General features: G+C 46.0%; 1 protein-coding gene across 2 annotated transcripts in view; it reads right to left on the bottom strand.

Moving 5' to 3' along the window:
- sema3bl (sema domain, immunoglobulin domain (Ig), short basic domain, secreted, (semaphorin) 3bl) overlaps positions 1–19,283 on the bottom strand; it is a 189,683-nt gene that overhangs the window by 6,599 nt on the left and 163,801 nt on the right. The window contains exons 11-16 of one of the 2 annotated variants that reach the window (XM_060835364.1): positions 16,242–16,473; positions 8,843–8,934; positions 8,380–8,421; positions 8,116–8,273; positions 5,104–5,171; positions 1,170–1,306 (exon numbers count right to left, since the gene is read on the bottom strand). In XM_060835364.1, coding sequence (XP_060691347.1) covers positions 1,170–1,306; positions 5,104–5,171; positions 8,116–8,273; positions 8,380–8,421; positions 8,843–8,934; positions 16,242–16,473 — 729 coding nt within the window. Of the gene's footprint in view, positions 1–1,169; positions 1,310–5,103; positions 5,172–8,115; positions 8,274–8,379; positions 8,422–8,842; positions 8,935–16,241; positions 16,474–19,283 lie in introns of both variants that reach the window. The other variant, XM_060835363.1, reaches the window with a different exon arrangement.

Genomic DNA, 19,283 nt, shown 5'->3' with positions numbered 1-19,283 from the left:
TGAGTAGGCAAACATCTGCCAAATGGAATGTCATATGAAATTGTTCATCTTAGCAGGGAGAATGCAAATGAAGGACATTATCTAAAGACTGAGATCGGGTTGCAAAGCTCTGAGACACTGAGGGATCTTGTGCATGAATTGCAAATGACGGGTGTGCAGCCATAACAGGTAATCAGGAATATTACTAGATTCTATAAAATTAAATAATATTGTTTATCATGAAGAGAATTAAATTTTAAAAAAATCTAGGCATTCTGCTTCAGTTGTATGAGGTACTGATGAGATCTCACCTGGATGTCTGTGTACAATTATTGGTTTCCTTATTTAAAGAAGGATGTTGATAGTCAATTTGTAGTACAGATTACATTGTAGAATATGGCTGCAAACCCAACATTTATACTGCATGATGACATATGAATGCAACATTTGTTTTAAAAAACGGGAACGAAAGCTAGACTAATAGCAATCATGTTGATTGTTATTAAAAATCCATCATGTTCACTCGTGCCCTTTAGGGGAGGAAATCTGCCATCCTTACCCCGGTCAGATGTACAGGTGACTACAGACCCACAGCAACGTGGGTGACTCTTAACTGCCCTCTGGGCAAGTCGGGTTGGGAAATAAATGCTGATCCAGGCACTTTAAATGTCATAGAGTCAGAGAATCATACAGCATGGAAACAGACCCTCTGGTCCAACTTGTTCATGCCAACTAGAGGAAATTTAAGGCAAAGTTGCCAACCAATAGTTTTGTTTATTTTATTATGAGATATAAAATGCACAGTTAGTTGCAGTGAGGATGATGAAGAGAGGTAAGCAGAACTGCATAAAGGGTGAGAAGATGGAGCAGACATTTGAAAGCATGACATAATACCCTTCCAAATAAAGTTTGTGTTGACACAGAAATTAATGTGATCTTCTGCCTAGATCTGTGATGTGAAATATACAACAGCTAGCGCATGAGATAGAGTCATACAGCATGGAAACAGACCTGTCAGTTCAACTGGCCTATGCCGACCAGATATCCTAAATTAATCCAGCCCCATATGCCAGCATTTGGCCCATATCCCTCTAAACCCTTCCTACCTTTATACCCATCCAAATGCCTTTTAAATGTTGGAATTTTATCAACCTCTACCACTTCGTCAGTCATTAAATGGTTCCACTCACCTCATCCTTCATATCGTCCACAGCTCGCTGGATGAACCATTTAACAGTGGCCTGAAGAGACTTTGGGATGCATTCAAGAAAGGTGCTGTTGTGTTCAGTCCCATACACCACTCTCTCCTCCGCACTATCAAACTCTTCTACTGCGAGGAAATAAAAACAATCACAATTTTTCGTTCAGATTACGCTCAAATCAGTGAGGGTCAAATTTCAAAATGGCCGTTCATTTTGGTCCATGTGTACCCATCAGTGCAGAAGGAGGCCAATCAGCCTCACTGTTGCCAGTGCCCACTCTTTGAAAGAGCTATCCAATTAATCCCACTCCGCGACTCATTCCCTATTGTCCAGGCTTTTCTAGTATTTCTCAACTTACCCCTTGAAATTTCTATTGAATCTGCTTCCACTGCCCCATCGGGTACAGCCTGGCTGCATCAAAATAATTCTCAAATTCTGCATAGCTCTTCTGTTAATTATGTTCAAGTAGTTTGATTCCTCACTCCTTAGAATGTTTAAGAACATAAGGAGCAGAAGCAGGAATAGGCTGTTCAGTCCCTCGGGTCTGCTATGCCATTTGATATGATTGTGGATGAACACATCTCGGTCTCAACTCCACTTCCCTGCCAGCTCCCACAAGCCTTTAACCCAGAGTAGCATGGTGGCTCAATGGTCAGTACTGCAACCCGTCAGTGCAAAAGACCCAGTTTCAATTCAACCTTCAGATGACTGTGTGGACTTTGCACATTTTCCCCATGTCTGTGCAGGTTTCCTCCCACAGCCCAAAGATGTGCAAGTCAGGGTGGATTGGTCATGGGAAATTGCCCATAATGTTCAGGGATGTGCAGGCTGGGTGAGTTAGCCGTGGGAAATGCAGGGGTGGATTTGGGTGGGTTGCTCTCTTGTGTGTCAGTGTGGGCTGCCTCCACGCTGTAGGGATTCTATGATTATTAATTGACAATCTGTTTGTCTCCTCCATAAATTTATTCAGTGTCCCAGCATCCACTGTGGTAGATCACTCCACAGATTTATGACTCTTCTAGAGAAGAATTTGTTGTTGTCTCTGTTTTACATCTGCCCACCCTTTAGCTTAATATTATGACCTCTCACTCTAGAACTCCCCACAGGTAAATATCCTCTCTATGTCTGCGTTGTCAATATCCTTTAGCATCTTGACATCTCAATTAGATCTTCTTTTATTCTTCTAAACCCTAGAGAGTATGGGGTGGAACTACTCAATCTCTCCTCAATAGACAATCCAGAGAATGTTCTCTGATCGGTCTCCAATACAATCACATCCTTTGCTAGTTGCTCCTATTTCCTGATGAAGGGCTTTTGCCCGAAACATCGATTTCGCTGCACTTTGGATGCTGCCTGAACTGCTGTGCTCTTCCAGCACCGCTAATCCAGAATCTGGTTTCCAGCATCTGCAGTCATTGTTTTTACCTCGCTCCTATCTTTTGTCAATGTTGACAATTTTCACCAATTACAGTAGGTGGTTGGGTTTGTATTCACAGCAACCTTGGTTATTCAAAAGTCAATTATCCAAATTTCAGATTTTCTGAACAAGATGTCAAGGTCCCGACGCTTGGTTAAACTGTATTATCCGAACTTTCCATTATCTGAACATTTGGTTATCCAAACAAAATACTCCTCACCCGTGTTGTTCGGATAATTGCGGTTGCTCTGTATAGTTTCTTGACAAACCCTGAACCAAGAAATGGGTTCAAAGAGTGGAGGTCAGCCTGGGTAGGACACAAAATCTGTGCTCTTGGAAAGATGAGGGTAGACCATTGCAGTACACATTGTCCTTTTCCCATGTTCAGCTCCTCCACTAGTCAGGAAAAATCATTTTGGGAGGTGAGACAGGGAGGAACATGCCCGAATCTTTAGCGTCCATGTGGCAGATTCTTGTGCCTTCTGACATTGTTTCAGGGAGTGAAGTGGCAAGCATTGGGTTGCCATGCAGCCAATGAGCTAATTGGCAAAGACCAGGACAGCATCACAATGGGCATCAGTTTGCAATGTTGGTTCTGACCCTCCAAACAAACTGAAAACTGAACAGACACTTGGTACCATGTGGGCAGTGGAAGCATTGAGAACAGGAAAAAACATGGGCACTTTGAAAGAGGATTATTACTCCTGAAGTATTACGCTCTGAAGTTCTTTTTAAGACAGAATTAGGTTCCAAATACTGATATGAAGCTGTGTAAAGGAGAGTGCTTTCAAGAGAAAGGCAAATATAATTACTTTTAGTTGTGGTGAGCTCTGGATAGGAGTGGAAGAGGAGGTTGAGGGAGTGGGGTCAAGGAGTGAGAGGTCTTAAGGGGGGAGGCTTAGCAAAGGACCCAACATGAAAGAGGTCGCCTTCATGTGCTTTCTTCTCAGATTGATTCTATTTATCCAGTTCAAATCTTCCTGCTCTGTGCACCCTTGCCTGATAGAAAGGGTGGGAAAATGATCTTCAGTCAGACCTTTGCCGATGTTGCTCAGTAGCCGACTGCCCTGTGTGTGTGGCTTTGTCCCTTCAGCACTGTCCCTCTCCCTCTGTGAGAGAGCACCTGACAAAACACTGCAGACTGGGAACTTGCCACTTAAGCCTGGCTCACAGGCCCCGCATCTTACTGCGAGGAACATTCTAGAAAAAAAACATGGCTGTGCAGCAAGCAATAGGAATGAGAGTGAGTAAAAGAACATTTTTATAAGGGGTTAAAATACATATTTTTTAAAAAACCTAGTAGTTAGTATTTAGTGATAGACGACTCTCAGGCCTGGGATTTTTAATTAATACATTAATATTTAATTGTAGCACATATTCATGGCATGAAGGGAAACCGCTATTTAGGAAATGAGTCTTTATGATCGGGATTCTGGATTAGTGGAGCTGGAAGAGCACAGCAGTTTAGGCAGCATCCAAGGAGCAGTAAAATCGATGTTTCGGGCAAAAGCCCTTCATCACGAAGGTTTTATTCCTGATGAAGGGCTTTTGACCAAAACGTCGATTTTACTGCTCCTCGGATGCTGCCTGAACTGCTGTGCTCTTCCAGCACCACTGATCCAGAATCTGGTTTCCAGCATCTGCAGTCATTGTTTTTACCTTTATGATCGGAACCCAGTTGTTAGCAAGAATTAAGTGAAAAGTACAAAATAGTTTGAAGTTCTCAACCACCCTCATTCAGATTCTTTGTGTGAGGCTGGGGTGGGGGAACAATTCCAGGTTGAGTATTTAACTGTCCCTCAGTCCGATCTAGGAATTTGTGATCCTAAGGAGAAGGCTCTTGGCAACAAAAGATTCAGTTTCCTGACCCATACGCCCCGTACCATAGATTAGCATGCAAGAGAGAGAAAGGACAACCCTTAATGCTAACCAGAATAGTCTCTGAACTGAATGGGAACAAATCCTGCTGAAAGACAACAAGTTATGCACAGCACTATTGACATGAGAGGCAAATGCTCAGTCGATTTAACCAGCATGGGAATCAGGAACAGCAGGGAAGCCTTTCACTTCACTGGGTCTGCTCATGGCTGATCTAATGGTGACCTCAACTCTACTTCCTTGCCTATCCCCATTAAACCCTGACTCTCTTATCAGTGCAGAATCTGTCTCATTTAGCCTAAAAACTATTTGACAGCTCTGCCTTCTCCATCAATCGCTGGGGAAAAAACTTCCACACATTAGCAAACTGAAAGAAAAAAATCCTTCCCATCTCCATGTTAAACAACTGACTCTTTATTTAAAAGTTGCGTCCCCTCCTTTCATGAGGGGAATATTCCCCAGAGCATCCACCCTGTTTGCATCCCATAAACGGCATCTGTCCCTCCCTGGCTGGATTTACACATTGATTGCTCATTAATCCCATCACAGAGACATCACTTTGATGTATACGCTGGTGGATACAGCAGAAAGGAGAGAGATTGGAAGTAGAGATGTGGTCGCTCTTACCGATCAGACTCTGATCCAGACACTGGTGAATGGGATTACCGTTCCAAATATCCTGTCTCCGGAAACGTCTAAACAAAGAGAGGACACAAAGAGAATCTCAGGCTCTTTAACACAATCTTGCCGAAGAGATCAGCTCATCAGCTAAATGCCTTTCCCTCTCAGACTGTGCCCTTATGGCGATGGGACTAACTATTCTCAGAATTCTGGTACCTCTATAAATGCTGTAAGTGAATGGTTTGTGGGTGAAGTTGGGGAGACAGTGGCACTAGACTAGTGATCCAGAATTCTAAACTAATGCTCCAGTGACATGGCTTCAATTCCTGGATGGTCAAATTTTAATTCAATAAACAGCTGGAATGAGGTAAAAAAGGCTAACCTGATGGAAACTGTTGTGCATCCTAAAACCCATCTGGTTCATTAATGTCCTGTCGGAAAGGAATCTGCTATTCTTAACGTGTCTGGTCTACATGTGACTCTAGGCCCACTGCAACATGGCTGACTCTGCCCTATCAAGCCACGCTGGCCCAGCCACTGAAGCCCATGTTCCGTGGACAGATTTGAAAGAAGTCCCCTTGCCCCAGCAGTTCTGCAGGCAAATATGTGATGGTCTGTGGAGTTGAATCACATGGGTTGACAATTGTGGCCAGGAGGGAAGTCTAAAATTGGCCATGCTAAATTGCCCATAGTGTCCAGGGAGCTGCAGGTGAGGTGGGTTAGAAATGGGAAATGCAGGGTTTACAGGGATAGGATGGGGGGAGAGGGGTCTGGGTGGGATGCTCTTCGGTAGGGTTGATGTGGACCTGATGGGCGGAATGGCCTGCTTCCACACTGTAGAGGATTCCAAGATTTCTATAGTGGGTGAGTAACCTGTGTTGGGGCAGATGGCCCCAGCTATTTAGAATGGGCAGGGCCTTGGTAACGTGCCAATCAGAGGAGGTTAGACTGGGGTAGGGGGAGAGAATGGTTAGCCTGAAACCGTGTGGATGTTGTGGGAGGATGAGGGGTAGGTGGAGGGAACGGGGGATTCCCACTTGGTTAGGCTTGGGCATGTGGGGATGGGAGTCTGTGCCACAAGGTATACTCCCAGCTCCCTTCAGTGTCACAGAGTGCGTTTCCAACTTACACAGCCAATCCAATAGTCTGAGCAGTTGTGGGGATCTTCCTGGTTAGTGTGGGTTTGGAGTCCCACTGACACAGAGGGTATCTCATAGACTTAAACAAAAATGGAAGACTTCAAAACTGCACCTGATGGATTGCTCACACTCTCTGTTTTAAGTGCTTCCCCAACAAAATCGGATTCAATATGTCGCCAAGAGGAGTCATATTGGACTTGAAACATTACCTGTTTCTCTGACCACAGATGCACCAGACCTGCTGAGCGTCTCTAGCAATTTCTGTGTTTATTTCAGATTTCCAGCATCTGCAGTATTTTACTTTCATTCATTTTCCATTGACCCACATATGAGTTGGCCCCTGGTCTCCACAGATTGAACTGAAGGCTACTGTCTGGCATTGCAATGGGCTTCACCATCCACACAGAGAAGGGGACAACCCTCCAGAGGTATCGCTTCCCATGACTCCCCAGCAACCGTTGCTGGTGAATACACTCACAAGCATCAGTTGGAGGATGGTGTCTGTGGTTAAGAATAATCAGAAATGTAAACTAGCTGACAGGGCATAGCACCTACTGCTGGGAGTGAGAGTGAGGGGTTTGGATATTGGAGGTGAGGTGCGGGGGAGGTGGGGGGAGGGGGAGGTGGTGGGAAACAGGCAAATGAAACTGTAGAGTACTTGTGTACAGCCATTCCTGTAGATATGTTGTTCAATATTCAACATTAGGGTGGCACGGTGGCTCGATGGTTAGACTGCTGCCTCACAACACGAGGGACTTGGGTTCAATTCCAACCTGAGGAGACTGTCTGTGTGGAGTCTGCATTTTCTCCCCCTGTCTCCATAGTTTCTTCTGGGTACTCCCGTTTCCTCCCACAATCCAAAAGATGTGCAGTTTAGGTGGATTGGCCATGCTAAATGTGGGACTACATGGATAGGTTGGGGGGATGACTCTGGGTGGGATGCCGTTCAGACAGCCACTGTGAATTCAATGGATTGAATAGTATCTTTCAGCACTGTAGGGATTTGATGATCAGAGGTCACAGGCTCTATAATTATCTAAACTTATAGAGATGTACAGCACAGAAACAGGCCCCTTGGTCCAACCCGTCCATGCCAACCAGATGTCCCAACCCAAATTAGTCCCACCTGCCAGCACCTGGCCTATATTCCTCCAAACCCTTCCTATTCATGTACCCATCCAAATGCCTTTTTAAATGTTGCAATTGTACCAGCCTCCACCACTACCTCTGGCAGCTCATTCCATACACGTACCACCCTCTGCTTGAAAAAGGTGGCCCTTAGGTCTCTTTTATACCTTTCCCCTCTCACCCTAAACATATGCCCTGTAGTTCTGGACTCCCCCACCCCAGGGAAGAGACTTAGTCTATTTACCCTATCCATGCCCCTCATGATTTTATAAACCTCTGTAAGATCACCCCTCAGCGTCCGATGCTCCAGGGAAAACAGCCCCAGCCTGTTCAGCCTCTCCCTGTAGCTCAGATCCTCCAACCCTGGCAACATCCTTGTAAATCTTTTCTGAACCCTTTCAGGTTTCACAACATCTTTCCGATAGGAAGGAGACCAGAATTGCAAGCAATATTCCAAAATACACACATAATGCACAGTACTCAAAGGATAAACAGAGTTATCCACCATGTATTAACCAGATGTGAACATAGGTACAGATTTGTGCATTCCTTTCATCTATTAATGAGTTCATATAAACTGGCCTCTTGAGGTACAGTGGCAGTGTTCCGGCCGCTGAGCCAGGAGGTCCAGGTGTGAGTCCCACCTGCTCCAGATGTCCCTGCGCAAGTTGATGAAAACTATCTAAGCCAGCCTTCCCCAGCACATACACACGTTATTTCGGAGCCAGTGTAAAGATGCCAGACACAGTACCTTTTAGCAGCTGGCAGGTATCTGGTACAGGAGCTTCCATCCCAGGCACAGTAGGGGTCTCTAGCGAGGCAGCACTCGGCACATGCATTACCGTAAGTCTCACACTGATGGAGCTTCACCTGGGCAACGCCTACCCTCGAGCCAACGTACAGCTGCTGCTGCAAGGGGGCAGAGGACACAGGAGGGACGTTAAGTGGCAATCAACAGGAGAAATCTACATCCACTGAAAGAATAGCACGGCATCGAATGGACAATGATACCTACCCGTTTCACTGATATCTCCATTGACGTGATAGGATTCGGAATCTGGCAATGTGAAAATAGAAATCATTATTGGACATCTGCGTATCTCTCCCTTTACTGGAGAATTACTCCGGAGACTGATAGATAAAATGGGTAAGGTGCCAAAAGGGACACTAGCCTTTACTAGTTGAGGCACAGAGTTTAAGAGCAGCGGGGTAATGTTGGAACTGTATAAAACATTGGTGCAGTCACAACAAGAGGATTGTGTGCAGTTCTGCAATCCACATTATAGGAAGGATGTGATTGCACTTAGGAGGGTACAGAGGAGATTAATCAGGATACTGCCCTGGGCTGGAGATTATCGGTTAGGAGGTGTTATTGGACAGACTGAGGCTATTTTCCTTAGTGCATTAGATCCTGATTTCTATGCATAGAAATTAGGATCCAATATTATCAGACCATAGCTAGATGGTAAAATGAATACCTTAAAAACCTGGAGTTCTTCGAGGATAACTTCCTCACTCTGTACGCCGTTACCCTTCCGCAGGGCAATTGTCTTCAGGACTAGCCCAGTATCTGCAGAGAAAGAAAATCCTCTTCACAAAACAGTAATCAGGAAGAACCAAAGGGAGCACTGTTGTTCACCTTGCCCATGCTCCTTCGCCTGTTGTCATTCTGTGGACTCCCTCAACTGTGGGCGGCACAGTGGCACACTGGTGGGCGGCACGGTGGCACAGTGGTTAGCACTGCTGCCTCACAGCACCTGTAGACCCGGGTTCAATTCCCGACTCAGGCGACTGACTGTGTGGAGTTTGCACGTTCTCCCCGTGTCTGCGTGGGTTTCCTCCGGGTGCTCCGGTTTCCTCCTACAGTCCAAAGATGTGCGGGTCAGGTGAATTGGCCATGCTAAATTGTCCGTAGCGTTAGGTAAAGGGTAATATGTAGGGGTATGGGTGGGTTGCGCTTCGGCGGGTCGGTGTGGACTTGTTGGGCCGAAGGGCCTGTTTCCACACTGTAAGTCTAATCTAAGTCTAAAAAAAAACTCTTGCACCTGACACTTCTCTCCCTGGTTTTGCCTTTCTAAGTGAGTAGAAAAGGTTCCATGACATTATAGCTCAGTGGTTAGCATTGCTGCCGCATGGTGCTAGTGACCAGGGTTCAATCCCAGCCTCGGGCGACTGCCTGTATGGAGTTTGTACATTCTCCCCGTGTCTGTGCGGGTTTCCTCTGGGTACTCCAGTTTCCTCCCACAGTCCAAAGATGTGCAGGCTAGATGAATTGGCCATGCTAAATTGCCCATAGTGTTCAGGGCTGTGTAGGTTAGGTGCATTGGTCTGGGGTAAATATAGGATAATAGGGTAGGGGAATGGATCTGGTTGGGTTACTCTTCGGAGGGTCGCTGTGGACTTGTTGGGCCATAGGACCTGTTTCTCCACTGTAGGAATTCTATTTCAAGAAAGAGTCATGGAATTGTCACCAGAGTCATGGTTAATATTTATCCCTCAATTAAGAGCAATTGGATAACAGATTACCTGGCCATGGTCACATTGCTGTTTATTTTGGGATTGTGCTATGCAGACTGGTCGCCATGTTTCCTGCATTACTGTAGAAACTGTTATTTCACTGGTCACTTTTGGAACATTGCGTGCAATTCTGGTCCTCCTCCTATCGAAAGGATGTTGTGAAACTTGAAAGGGTTCAGAAAAGGTTTACAAGGATGTTGCCAGGGTTGGAGGGTTTGTGCTATAGGGAGAGGTTGAACAGGCTGGGGCTGTTTTCCCTGGAGTTTCGGAGGCTGAGGGGTAACCTTACAGAGGTTTATAAAATCAGCAGAGGCATGGATAGGGTAAATAAACAAGGTCTTTTCCCTTGGGTCAGAGAGTCCAGAACTAGAGGGCATAGGTTTAGGGTGAGAGGAGAAAGACATAAAAGGGACCTAAGGGGCAACTGTTTCACTCAGACGGTGGTATGTGTATGGAATGAGCTGCCAGAGGATGTGGTGGAACCTGATAAATTTACAACATTTAATAGGTTTCTGGATGGATATACGAATAGGAAGGCTTTAGAGGGATATGGGCCAAGTGCTGGCAAATGGGACTAGATTAATTTAGGATATCTGGTTGGCATGGACAAGTTGGACCAGAGGGTCTGTTTCTGTGCTGTATATCTCGATTCAAAGGTAGAAGACAGAGGGTGGTGGTGAAGCGTTGTTTTTCAGACTGGAGGCCTGTGACCAGTGGAATGCCACAAGGATTGGTGTTGGGTCCTCTACTTTTTGTCATTTACATAAATGATTTGGATGCGAGCATAAGTGGTACAGTTAGTAAGTTTGCAGATGACACCAAAATTGGTGGGTTACTTCAGATTACAACAGGATCTGGACCAGATGGGCAAATTGGCTGAGAAGTGGCAGATGGAGTTTAATTCAGATAAATGTGAGGTGCTGCATTTTGGGAAAGCAAATATTAGCAGGACTTATACACTTAATGGTAAGATCCTAGGGAGTGTTGCTGAACAAAGAGACCTTGGAGTGCAGGTTCATAACTCCTTGAAAGTGGAGTCGCAGGGAGATAGGATCATGAAGAAGGCGTTTGGTATGCTTTCCTTTATTGGTCAGAGCACTGAGTACAGGAGTTGGGAGGTCATGGTGCGGCTGTACGGGACATTAGTTAGGCCACTGTTGGAATTTTGCATGCAACTCTGGTCTCCTTCCTATTGGAAAGATGTTGTGAAACTTGAAAGGGTTCAGAAAAGATTTACAAGGATGTTGCCAGGGTTGGAGGATCTGAGTTTTCGGGAGAGGCTGAACAGGTTGGGGCTGTTTTCCTGGAATGTCAGAGGCAGAGGGGTGACCTTATAGAAGTTTATAAAATTATGAGGGGCATGAATAGGATAAATAGACAAAGTCTTTTCCCTGGGGTCGGGGAGTCCAGAACTAGAGGGCATAGATTTAGAGTGAGAGCGGAAAGATATAAAAGAGATCTAAGGGACAGCTTTTTCACACAGACGTTGGTACGTGTATGGAATGAGCTGCCAGAGGATGTGGTGGAGGCTGGTACAATTGCAACATTTAAGAGGCATTTGGATGGGTATATGAATAGGAAGGGTTTGGAGGGATATGGGCCGGGTGCTGGCAGGTGGGACAAGATTGGGTTGGGATATCTGGTCGACATGGACGGGTTGGACCGAAGGGTCTGTTTCAATGCTGTACATCGCTATGACTCTATGACTGTATGATTGGCGTGGCTTTACACGGTAAACCAGCCATCCAGCCTATTGGGTTACCAGATATCCCAACCCAATCTAGTCCTGATTTGGAGATGCCTCCGACGCTCCAGGGAAAACAGCCCCAGTCTGTTCAGCCTCTCCCTATAGCTCAAATCCTCCAACCCTGGCAACATCCTTGTAAATCCTTTCTGAACCCTTTCAAGTTTCAGTACAAGTTCAATTCTTGCCTTGGCTGAGGTTACCATGGAGGTCTTTGTAACCTTATCTCTCTCCTGATGTGTAGTGACCCTCAGATTAAACTAACTACCCACTGTTTTCTATTCATGAGAAAGCAGCGCAAGGGACTATGGCAAGTTTCAATGGCACAGGAGCAAAGCTCTTCAGAGGGTCAGTGCACAATTGATGGGCCCAAAGGCCTCTTTCTGCACTGTAGGGGCTCTGTAATCTATCACTAGTCTGCCTAGTCAGGATAGGAAGAGTTGCTAATTCCCCACCTACAGTCAAGCAAAGTACATGTCTCACCCTACTTCAGGAAGAGTTCACTGTGTTAAACCAAACTAGGCCTTGAGGATGTTTCATTGTAAGGTATAGTTGCAAAGTTCCTGGACTAATAATCCAAAGGCTCAGCCTAATTGTGTGTTAATGATGGACAATTATAGGCCTATTGGCCTAACCTCGGTTGTTGGTAAAATTCTAGAATTCATCATTAAGGATGAGGTTTCTAAATTCTTGGAAGAGCAGAGTCAGATTAGAACAAGTCAACATGGATTTAGTAAGGGGAGATCATGCCTGACAAACCTGTTGGAATTCTTTCAAGAAGTGACAAGTAGGTTAGACCAGGGAAACCCAGTGAATATGGTCTATCTAAACTTCCAAAAGGCCTTTGATAAGGTGCCACATGGGAGGCTGCTGAGCAAGGTGAGGGCCCATGGTGTTCGAGGTGAGCTACTGGTATGGATTGAGGATTGGCTGTCTGACAGAAAGCAGAGAGTTGGGATAAAAGGTTCGTTTTCGGAATGGCAGCCGGTGACAAGCGGTGTCCCGCAGGGTTCAGTGTTGGGGCCGTAGCTGTTCACGTTATATATTAATGATCTGGATGAAGGGACTGGGGCAGTCTAGCGAAATTTGCCAATGATACAAAGTTAGGTGGACAGGCAGGTAGTACTGAGCAAGTGGGGAGGCTGCAGAAGGATCTAGACAGTTTAGGAGAATGGTCCAGGAAATGGTTGATGGAATTCAATGTGAGCATATGCGAGGTCTTGCACTTTGGAAAAAAGAATACAAGCATGGACTACTTTCTAAATGGTAAGAAAATTCGTAAAGCCAAAGTACAAAGGGATCTGGGAGTGCTAGTCGAGGATTCTCTAAAGGTAAAGGTTGAGTCCGTGATTAAGAAAGCGAAAGCAACATTGTCATTTATCTCAAGAGGGTTGGAATATAAAAGCACCGTTGTGCTACTGAGACTTTATAAAGCTCTGGTTAGGCCCCATTTGGAGTACTGTGTCCAGTTTTGGTCCCTACACCTCAGGAAGGACATACTGGCACTAGAGCGTGTCCAGCGGAGATTCACACGGATGATCCCTGGAATGGTAAGTCTAAAATATGAGGAACAGCTGAGGATCTTGGGATTGTATTCATTGGAATTTAGAAGATTAAGGGGAGATCTAATACAAACTTACAAGATAATCCATGGCTTGGAAAGGGTGGACGCTAGGAAATTGTTTCCGTTAGGCGAGGAGACTAAGACCAATGGACACAGCCTTAGAATTAGAGGGGGTAAATTCAGAACAGAAATGCGGAGACATTTCTTCAGCCAGAGAGTGGTGGGCCTGTAGAATTCATTGCCGCAGAGTGCAGTGGAGGCCGGGATGCTAAATGTCTTCAAGGCAGAGATTGATAAATTCTTGATGTCACAAGGAATTAAGGGCCACGGGGAGAATGTGGGTAAGTGGAGTTGAAATGCCCATCAGCCATGATTGATTGGCAGTGAACTCGATGGGCCGAATGGCCTTACTTCCACTCCTATGTCTTATGGTCTTATGGTCGAAAGCAAGGTCTAATCCCATCATGGTGGTTGGTGGAGTTTAAATTTAACTACTAATATTTGGAATCGAAATCCAGTCTCCATAAAGGCAACCATGAAATTACAATCAACTGTTGTAAAGACACATCTGGTTTATTAATGTGCTTCAGACAATAAAGTTGCCATCATGGGGTCAGTGGTTAGCACTGCTGCCTCAGGGCCTGGGGGTTTGATTCCACCCTTGGAGGACTGTCTGTGTGGCGTTTGCACGGTCTCCCCGTCTCTGCATGGCTTTCCTCCAGGTGCTCTGCTTTCCTTCCACAATCCAAGCATGTGTGGTTAGATGGATTGGTCATGACAAATTGCCTACAGTGACCAGGATGAGCAAGTGAGCTGGGCTAACTATGGGAAATGTAGGGTTATAGGGATAGGGGGCCGCGAGCAGGTGTGATGCTCTTCAGGGGGTCGTGCAAACTCAATGGGCCGAATGACCTCTTTCAGCACTGTAGGGATTCTGTAATCTTTAGCCAGTCTGGCCTACACGTGACTCCAGACCTACAGCAAAGTGACTTACGGTTAATTTAGTTGACTCTGGAATGGCCAGGTGAGCCACTCAGTTGAAGGGACAATTAGGGATGGGCAACAAATTCTGGCCTTGCCCCAGATCCCACATCCCATGAGGTAATTAAAAGGGACCTGCCACCAGCGTGGCTCATCTCCTGTTGCAGAACCGCACCAGTAGAACAATGGCCAGGTCCCACTCTCTCAGTCGCAGAGTGCGAATAAGATTAAAAAACGGATGAAATAAAGGAATCAGGGTGAGTGATTGGTGTTGCCATTTCCCGGGTTGTTTGTTGAGTTGACGGCTGCGGTCTCTTGCCCTGGTCTCACCTCACGCAGTCACATCACAAGACCTTCAGTTGTTAATTCTGACATTTGCAGTGCTAAGCAAAGACATTTCAGTGTGCGCTTAACAAAGAGAGCTCAGTCATGGGGCGACCCGGACCACTGTGCTGCTTTATGTGGGAATGCCAGTGGGAGTGGCCACGGGACTTTGTTTAGAGTAGTCATGGCAGGGGATTATTGGAAATAAAATAAAGTTCAGCTTAAACATTCCAGAGCTCCGGGCTATTTGGTTTTGCAAGGGTGGGCTTCCGCACAGAGAATCCAATATCCTCTCTGATCTGTCAATAGCTCTTGCTGGTGGCAAAGGACACCAGTGTTTGACCTCGGAAAATTAGCTTCCCAAATGTCAAAGTTGAATGAAGAATGAGTCCGCAACACATGTCTATGGGAGTGGCATTGTCTGCTGAAGGAGACAGAAGGAATCCTACTCTGTCCTTTTATCATGCAGTTTAGGGACCGATGGATCCATGCCTTGGATTGATAAAAAAGTGAGATAGGATACTGAACATTATGTAAGTGATGTGCAGGTGCCAGTGGTGGAGTGGAGTGGACAAGGTCAGAAATCAGACGACACCAGGTGACAAATGGGCTACCCTCTGAAAGCTTGTGATTTCAAATAAACCTTCCAGACTATAATCCTGGTGTCATCAGATTCCGGACAGTATTCAAGTGAGTAGAGATTTAAGATCGATGTGGTGCGGTGGGTAGTGTCTCTGCCCTGAGCAGAACTACGTTTACGCTCCCTAACCCCAACCCAATGCCCCAACCACCCACCCACCCAACCAGGACACAATGGTATGTTCATCTTGTGACCAAACAGGATGAGTATTCATTTGCATGTGGTCTGAATATCAACTTGTAATTCCTTCAAATTCATGCCAAGGCAGCAAAAGCAGGAGAGAATCCTGGCCCAACCATATCTTGAAAATTGAAGCCTCATCTACCCCTATCCATGGATTTATACTGTAATACAAGAGCATTGATTAGCTCTGTTGGCTGAACGGCAGTGATGCACACTGGTACCAACAGTATGGGTTCGATTCTTGGCTGAGGACACCATAAGGTCCTGCCTTCTCAAGCTCACCTCTTACCTGTAATGATACATAGTTCTCCCACAACTGGCCTTCATATGCAAAGCCCACACACACTCACATGCAAAGCACTCGTCAAACAGCCTCACACACATAGACAGGACTGACACAGTACAACACAAGGAAGCACCGACAGAACATTTAAGAAATGCGCGACTGGAAAGATTTCAAATGCACAGTCCTCACTCACACAGTCTCAGACTGTGACCAGAATACAGCACTCACTAGCACGAGGAGCAGTTGGAGGGAACAGCACAGATACATCTAATGGAAAACCAGACAGACACACAAAGGAGAAAAGAATGGAAGACTAAGTTGCCAGAAGAGGGGTAGGAGTGAGCTCACACGGTAAACATTAGAACTGAACAGTGGTATTGAATTATCAGGACTGTAAACAGTATTTCTTTGTTTTTCAACTTTTTTTAGTAAGGAGGGCTGAAATGTTTAACTTTCTGTACCTAGGTATCTTTGTACCAACGATAACGCTGTGAAGTGGTGACTTGTAAACCTTTCACTGTATTCATGTGAGCACGTGACAATAAAGCTATTTCAATTCAATTCAATCCTGTACCTTTTATCCCATTCTAAATACTGTGCTGCTTTAAAAGCATTGACCACCCCAGCATTCAGCATACCTGTCCCAATGAACATGACATCGTATTGACTGTCTTCTGCCTCTACCCGGTCCACCACGATCTGCGTCATCTTGTACTGGACGTTGGTTTTGATGAGCACCGGGTGCTGGTTGATAGGGAACACTGACTGGAACATAAGAGGATGGCTGCGAGCAAAATGCAGAACATCGTCTGGGTAATCCTTGGTGCTGGTGTACAGCCGACTGGGCTGGGTGGTGATCTTACTCGGACACTGTGGAAGCAAAACAAAAGATCCCCATTTACAATGAAAGCAAGAGACGGGGTATGACATTACGTTTTCTGACATTCATAAGTACTTCGTAACAACTTAAGTCCTCCAGAAAAGAGTGGTGAATGGCTGGGGTTGCAGGTTGCGTGACAAAGGCATTAGCAGATAATCCAAACAGGCCACCGGTACATGCCACCTGAACTGGGAAAGACAAGATGACTTGTCAGACTCCTAGAGGTAGAGTTCAGTCATGAAGATGTGGGGTTAGGTACATGTCCTGGCATTTCCTATCACATTGTCAGCAGGGCCGGAATTCACGGTCTGTCCCTGATCACCCTTGAATTTTCTACATGAACCACAGCACACTGTAGCACTCTGATATAATAGCATGCCTGCTCAGCCAATTCATAGGGCAGTTAAGAGTCTAGTCACATTGATGTGGACTTGGAATAACTTTAGACCAGGCAGAAGTGGGTACTGCAGATGCTGTAGGTTACAGTCAAGATTAGAGAGGTGCTGGAAAAGCACAGCAGGTCAGACAGCATCCAAGTAGCAGGAAAATTGACATTTTGGGCAAAAGCCCTTCATCAAGAATCTGAAGAAGGGCTTTTGCCCAATAACTATAGACTGGACCAGGTAAAGACATTATTACTCCTCCCTGAAAGACACCAATGAACCAGTTGGTTTCTTTTAGAAAATGGACATCATCATTGTCTTTTTAGAAGTACAAATGCTTTTTTTAAAAATAAAATTGAATTCAAATTCCCAATCAGCCGTGGTTGGATTGGTATTCATATATCATGGGTTGTTTGTCCAGGATGTTGAGTATTTGCAAATGATTCTTAAGCAGGACAAAGACAGAGCTGACAAATGATACCTTTCTAAACTAAAAAACCTTTTTGTCTCCAGGCAGTTCAGATCCTGTTCTATTCGTTGACTAGAATAGAACAGTCATTTATTGTCACTTGTATTTTTTACAAGAAAAGGTGAAAAGTCTATCAAGATGTCTCTTAAATGTTGTATCTGCCACCACCACCACCCACTCTGCCTGTGTATTCCAGACACTTATCACTCTCTGTGTAAAAAGAAACGTGCCTCTTATGTCTCCTTTCAACTTACTCCCTTTTATGTTAGGCCTATGTCCCCAAGTAATTGACAGTTCTACCCTGGGAAAAGGACTCTATTCTATTTGTGTTTCTCATAATCTTATGAACTTCTTACAGGTTGCCCCTCATCTTTTAAAGTTCAAGTGAAAACAAACCAAGTTTGCCTCCTCATAGCTAATACCCTTTAAACCAGACAACATCCTGCCAAATCATTTTTGATCTGTCTCCAAAGCCTCCAGATCTTTCTGGTAGTGTATTGACAGTATTCCAAATGTGCGAGTTAAAAGTGAGGTCTGCAGATGCTGGAGATCAGAGCTGAAAATGTGTTGCTGGTTAAAGCACAGCAGGTCAGGCAGCATCCAAGGAACAGGAAATTCGACGTTTCGGGCCAGAGCCCTTCATCAAGAATGAGGAGAGTGTGCCAAGCAGGCTAAGATAAAAGGTAGGGAGGAGGGACTTGGGGGAGGGGCGATGGAGATGTGATAGGTGGAAGGAGGTCAAGGTGAGGGTGATAGGCTGGAGTGGGGTGGGGGGGTGGAGAGGTCAGGAAGAAGATTGCAGGTTAGGAGGGCGGTGCTGAGTTTGAGGGAATCGACTGAGACAAGGTGGGGGGAGGGGAAATGAGGAAACTGGAGAAATCGGAATTCATCCCTTGTGGTTGGAGGGTTCCCAGGCGGAAGATGAGGCGCTCTTCCTCCAACCGTCGTGTTGTTATGTTCTGGCGATGGAGGAGTCCAAGGACCTGCATGTCCTCGGTGGAGTGGGAGAGAGAGTTAAAGTGTTGAGCCACGGGGTGGTTGGGTTGGTTGGTCCGGGCGTCCCAGAGGTGTTCCCTGAAGCGTTCTGCAAGTAGGCGGCCCGTCTCCCCAATATAGAGGAGGCCACATCTATTGCATCCGCTGCACCCGATGTGGCCTCCTCTATATTGGGGAGACGGGCCGCCTACTTGCAGAATGCTTCAGGGAACACCTCTGGGACACCCGGACCAACCAACCCAACCACCCCGTGGCTCAACACTTTAACTCTCCCTCCCACTCCACCGAGGACATGCAGGTCCTTGGACTCCTCCATCGCCAGAACATAACAACACGACGGTTGGAGGAAGAGCGCCTCATCTTCCGCCTGGGAACCCTCCAACCACAAGGGATGAACTCCGATTTCTCCAGTTTCCTCATTTCCCCTCGCCCCACCTTGTCTCAGTCGATTCCCTCGAACTCAGCACCGCCCTCCTAACCTGCAATCTTCTTCCTGACCTCTCCGACCCCACCCCACTCCAGCCTATCACCCTCACCTTGACCTCCTTCCACCTATCACATCTCCATCGCCCCTCCCCCAAGTCCCTCCTCCCTACCTTTTATCTTAGCCTGCCTGGCACACTCTCCTCATTCCTGATGAAGGGCTCTGGCCCGAAACGTCGAATTTCCTGTTCCTTGGATGCTGCCTGACCTGCTGTGCTTTAACCAGCAACACATTTTCAGCAGTATTCCAAATGTGGCCTAACTAAAGTTGTATATGGCTGCAACATGGCTTGCCAATTCTTACACTCTGCCAATTCTTGACCACTTCCTCCACTTGGGTTGCCACTTTCAGGGCTCTGTGGGACCTGTGCACCTCAATCTCTCTGCCATTTTCTGTACACTTCCCTCCTGTATTAGAACTTCCAAGATACATCCCCTCACATTTGTCCGGGTTAACTTCCGTCTGCCA

This window comes from Hemiscyllium ocellatum, chromosome 14 (assembly GCF_020745735.1).
Source record: "Hemiscyllium ocellatum isolate sHemOce1 chromosome 14, sHemOce1.pat.X.cur, whole genome shotgun sequence".
NCBI classification, from domain to species: Eukaryota; Metazoa; Chordata; class Chondrichthyes; order Orectolobiformes; family Hemiscylliidae; genus Hemiscyllium; species Hemiscyllium ocellatum.
Note: the sequence above shows the minus strand (reverse complement) of the source record. Positions and strands in the feature narration are given on the sequence as shown.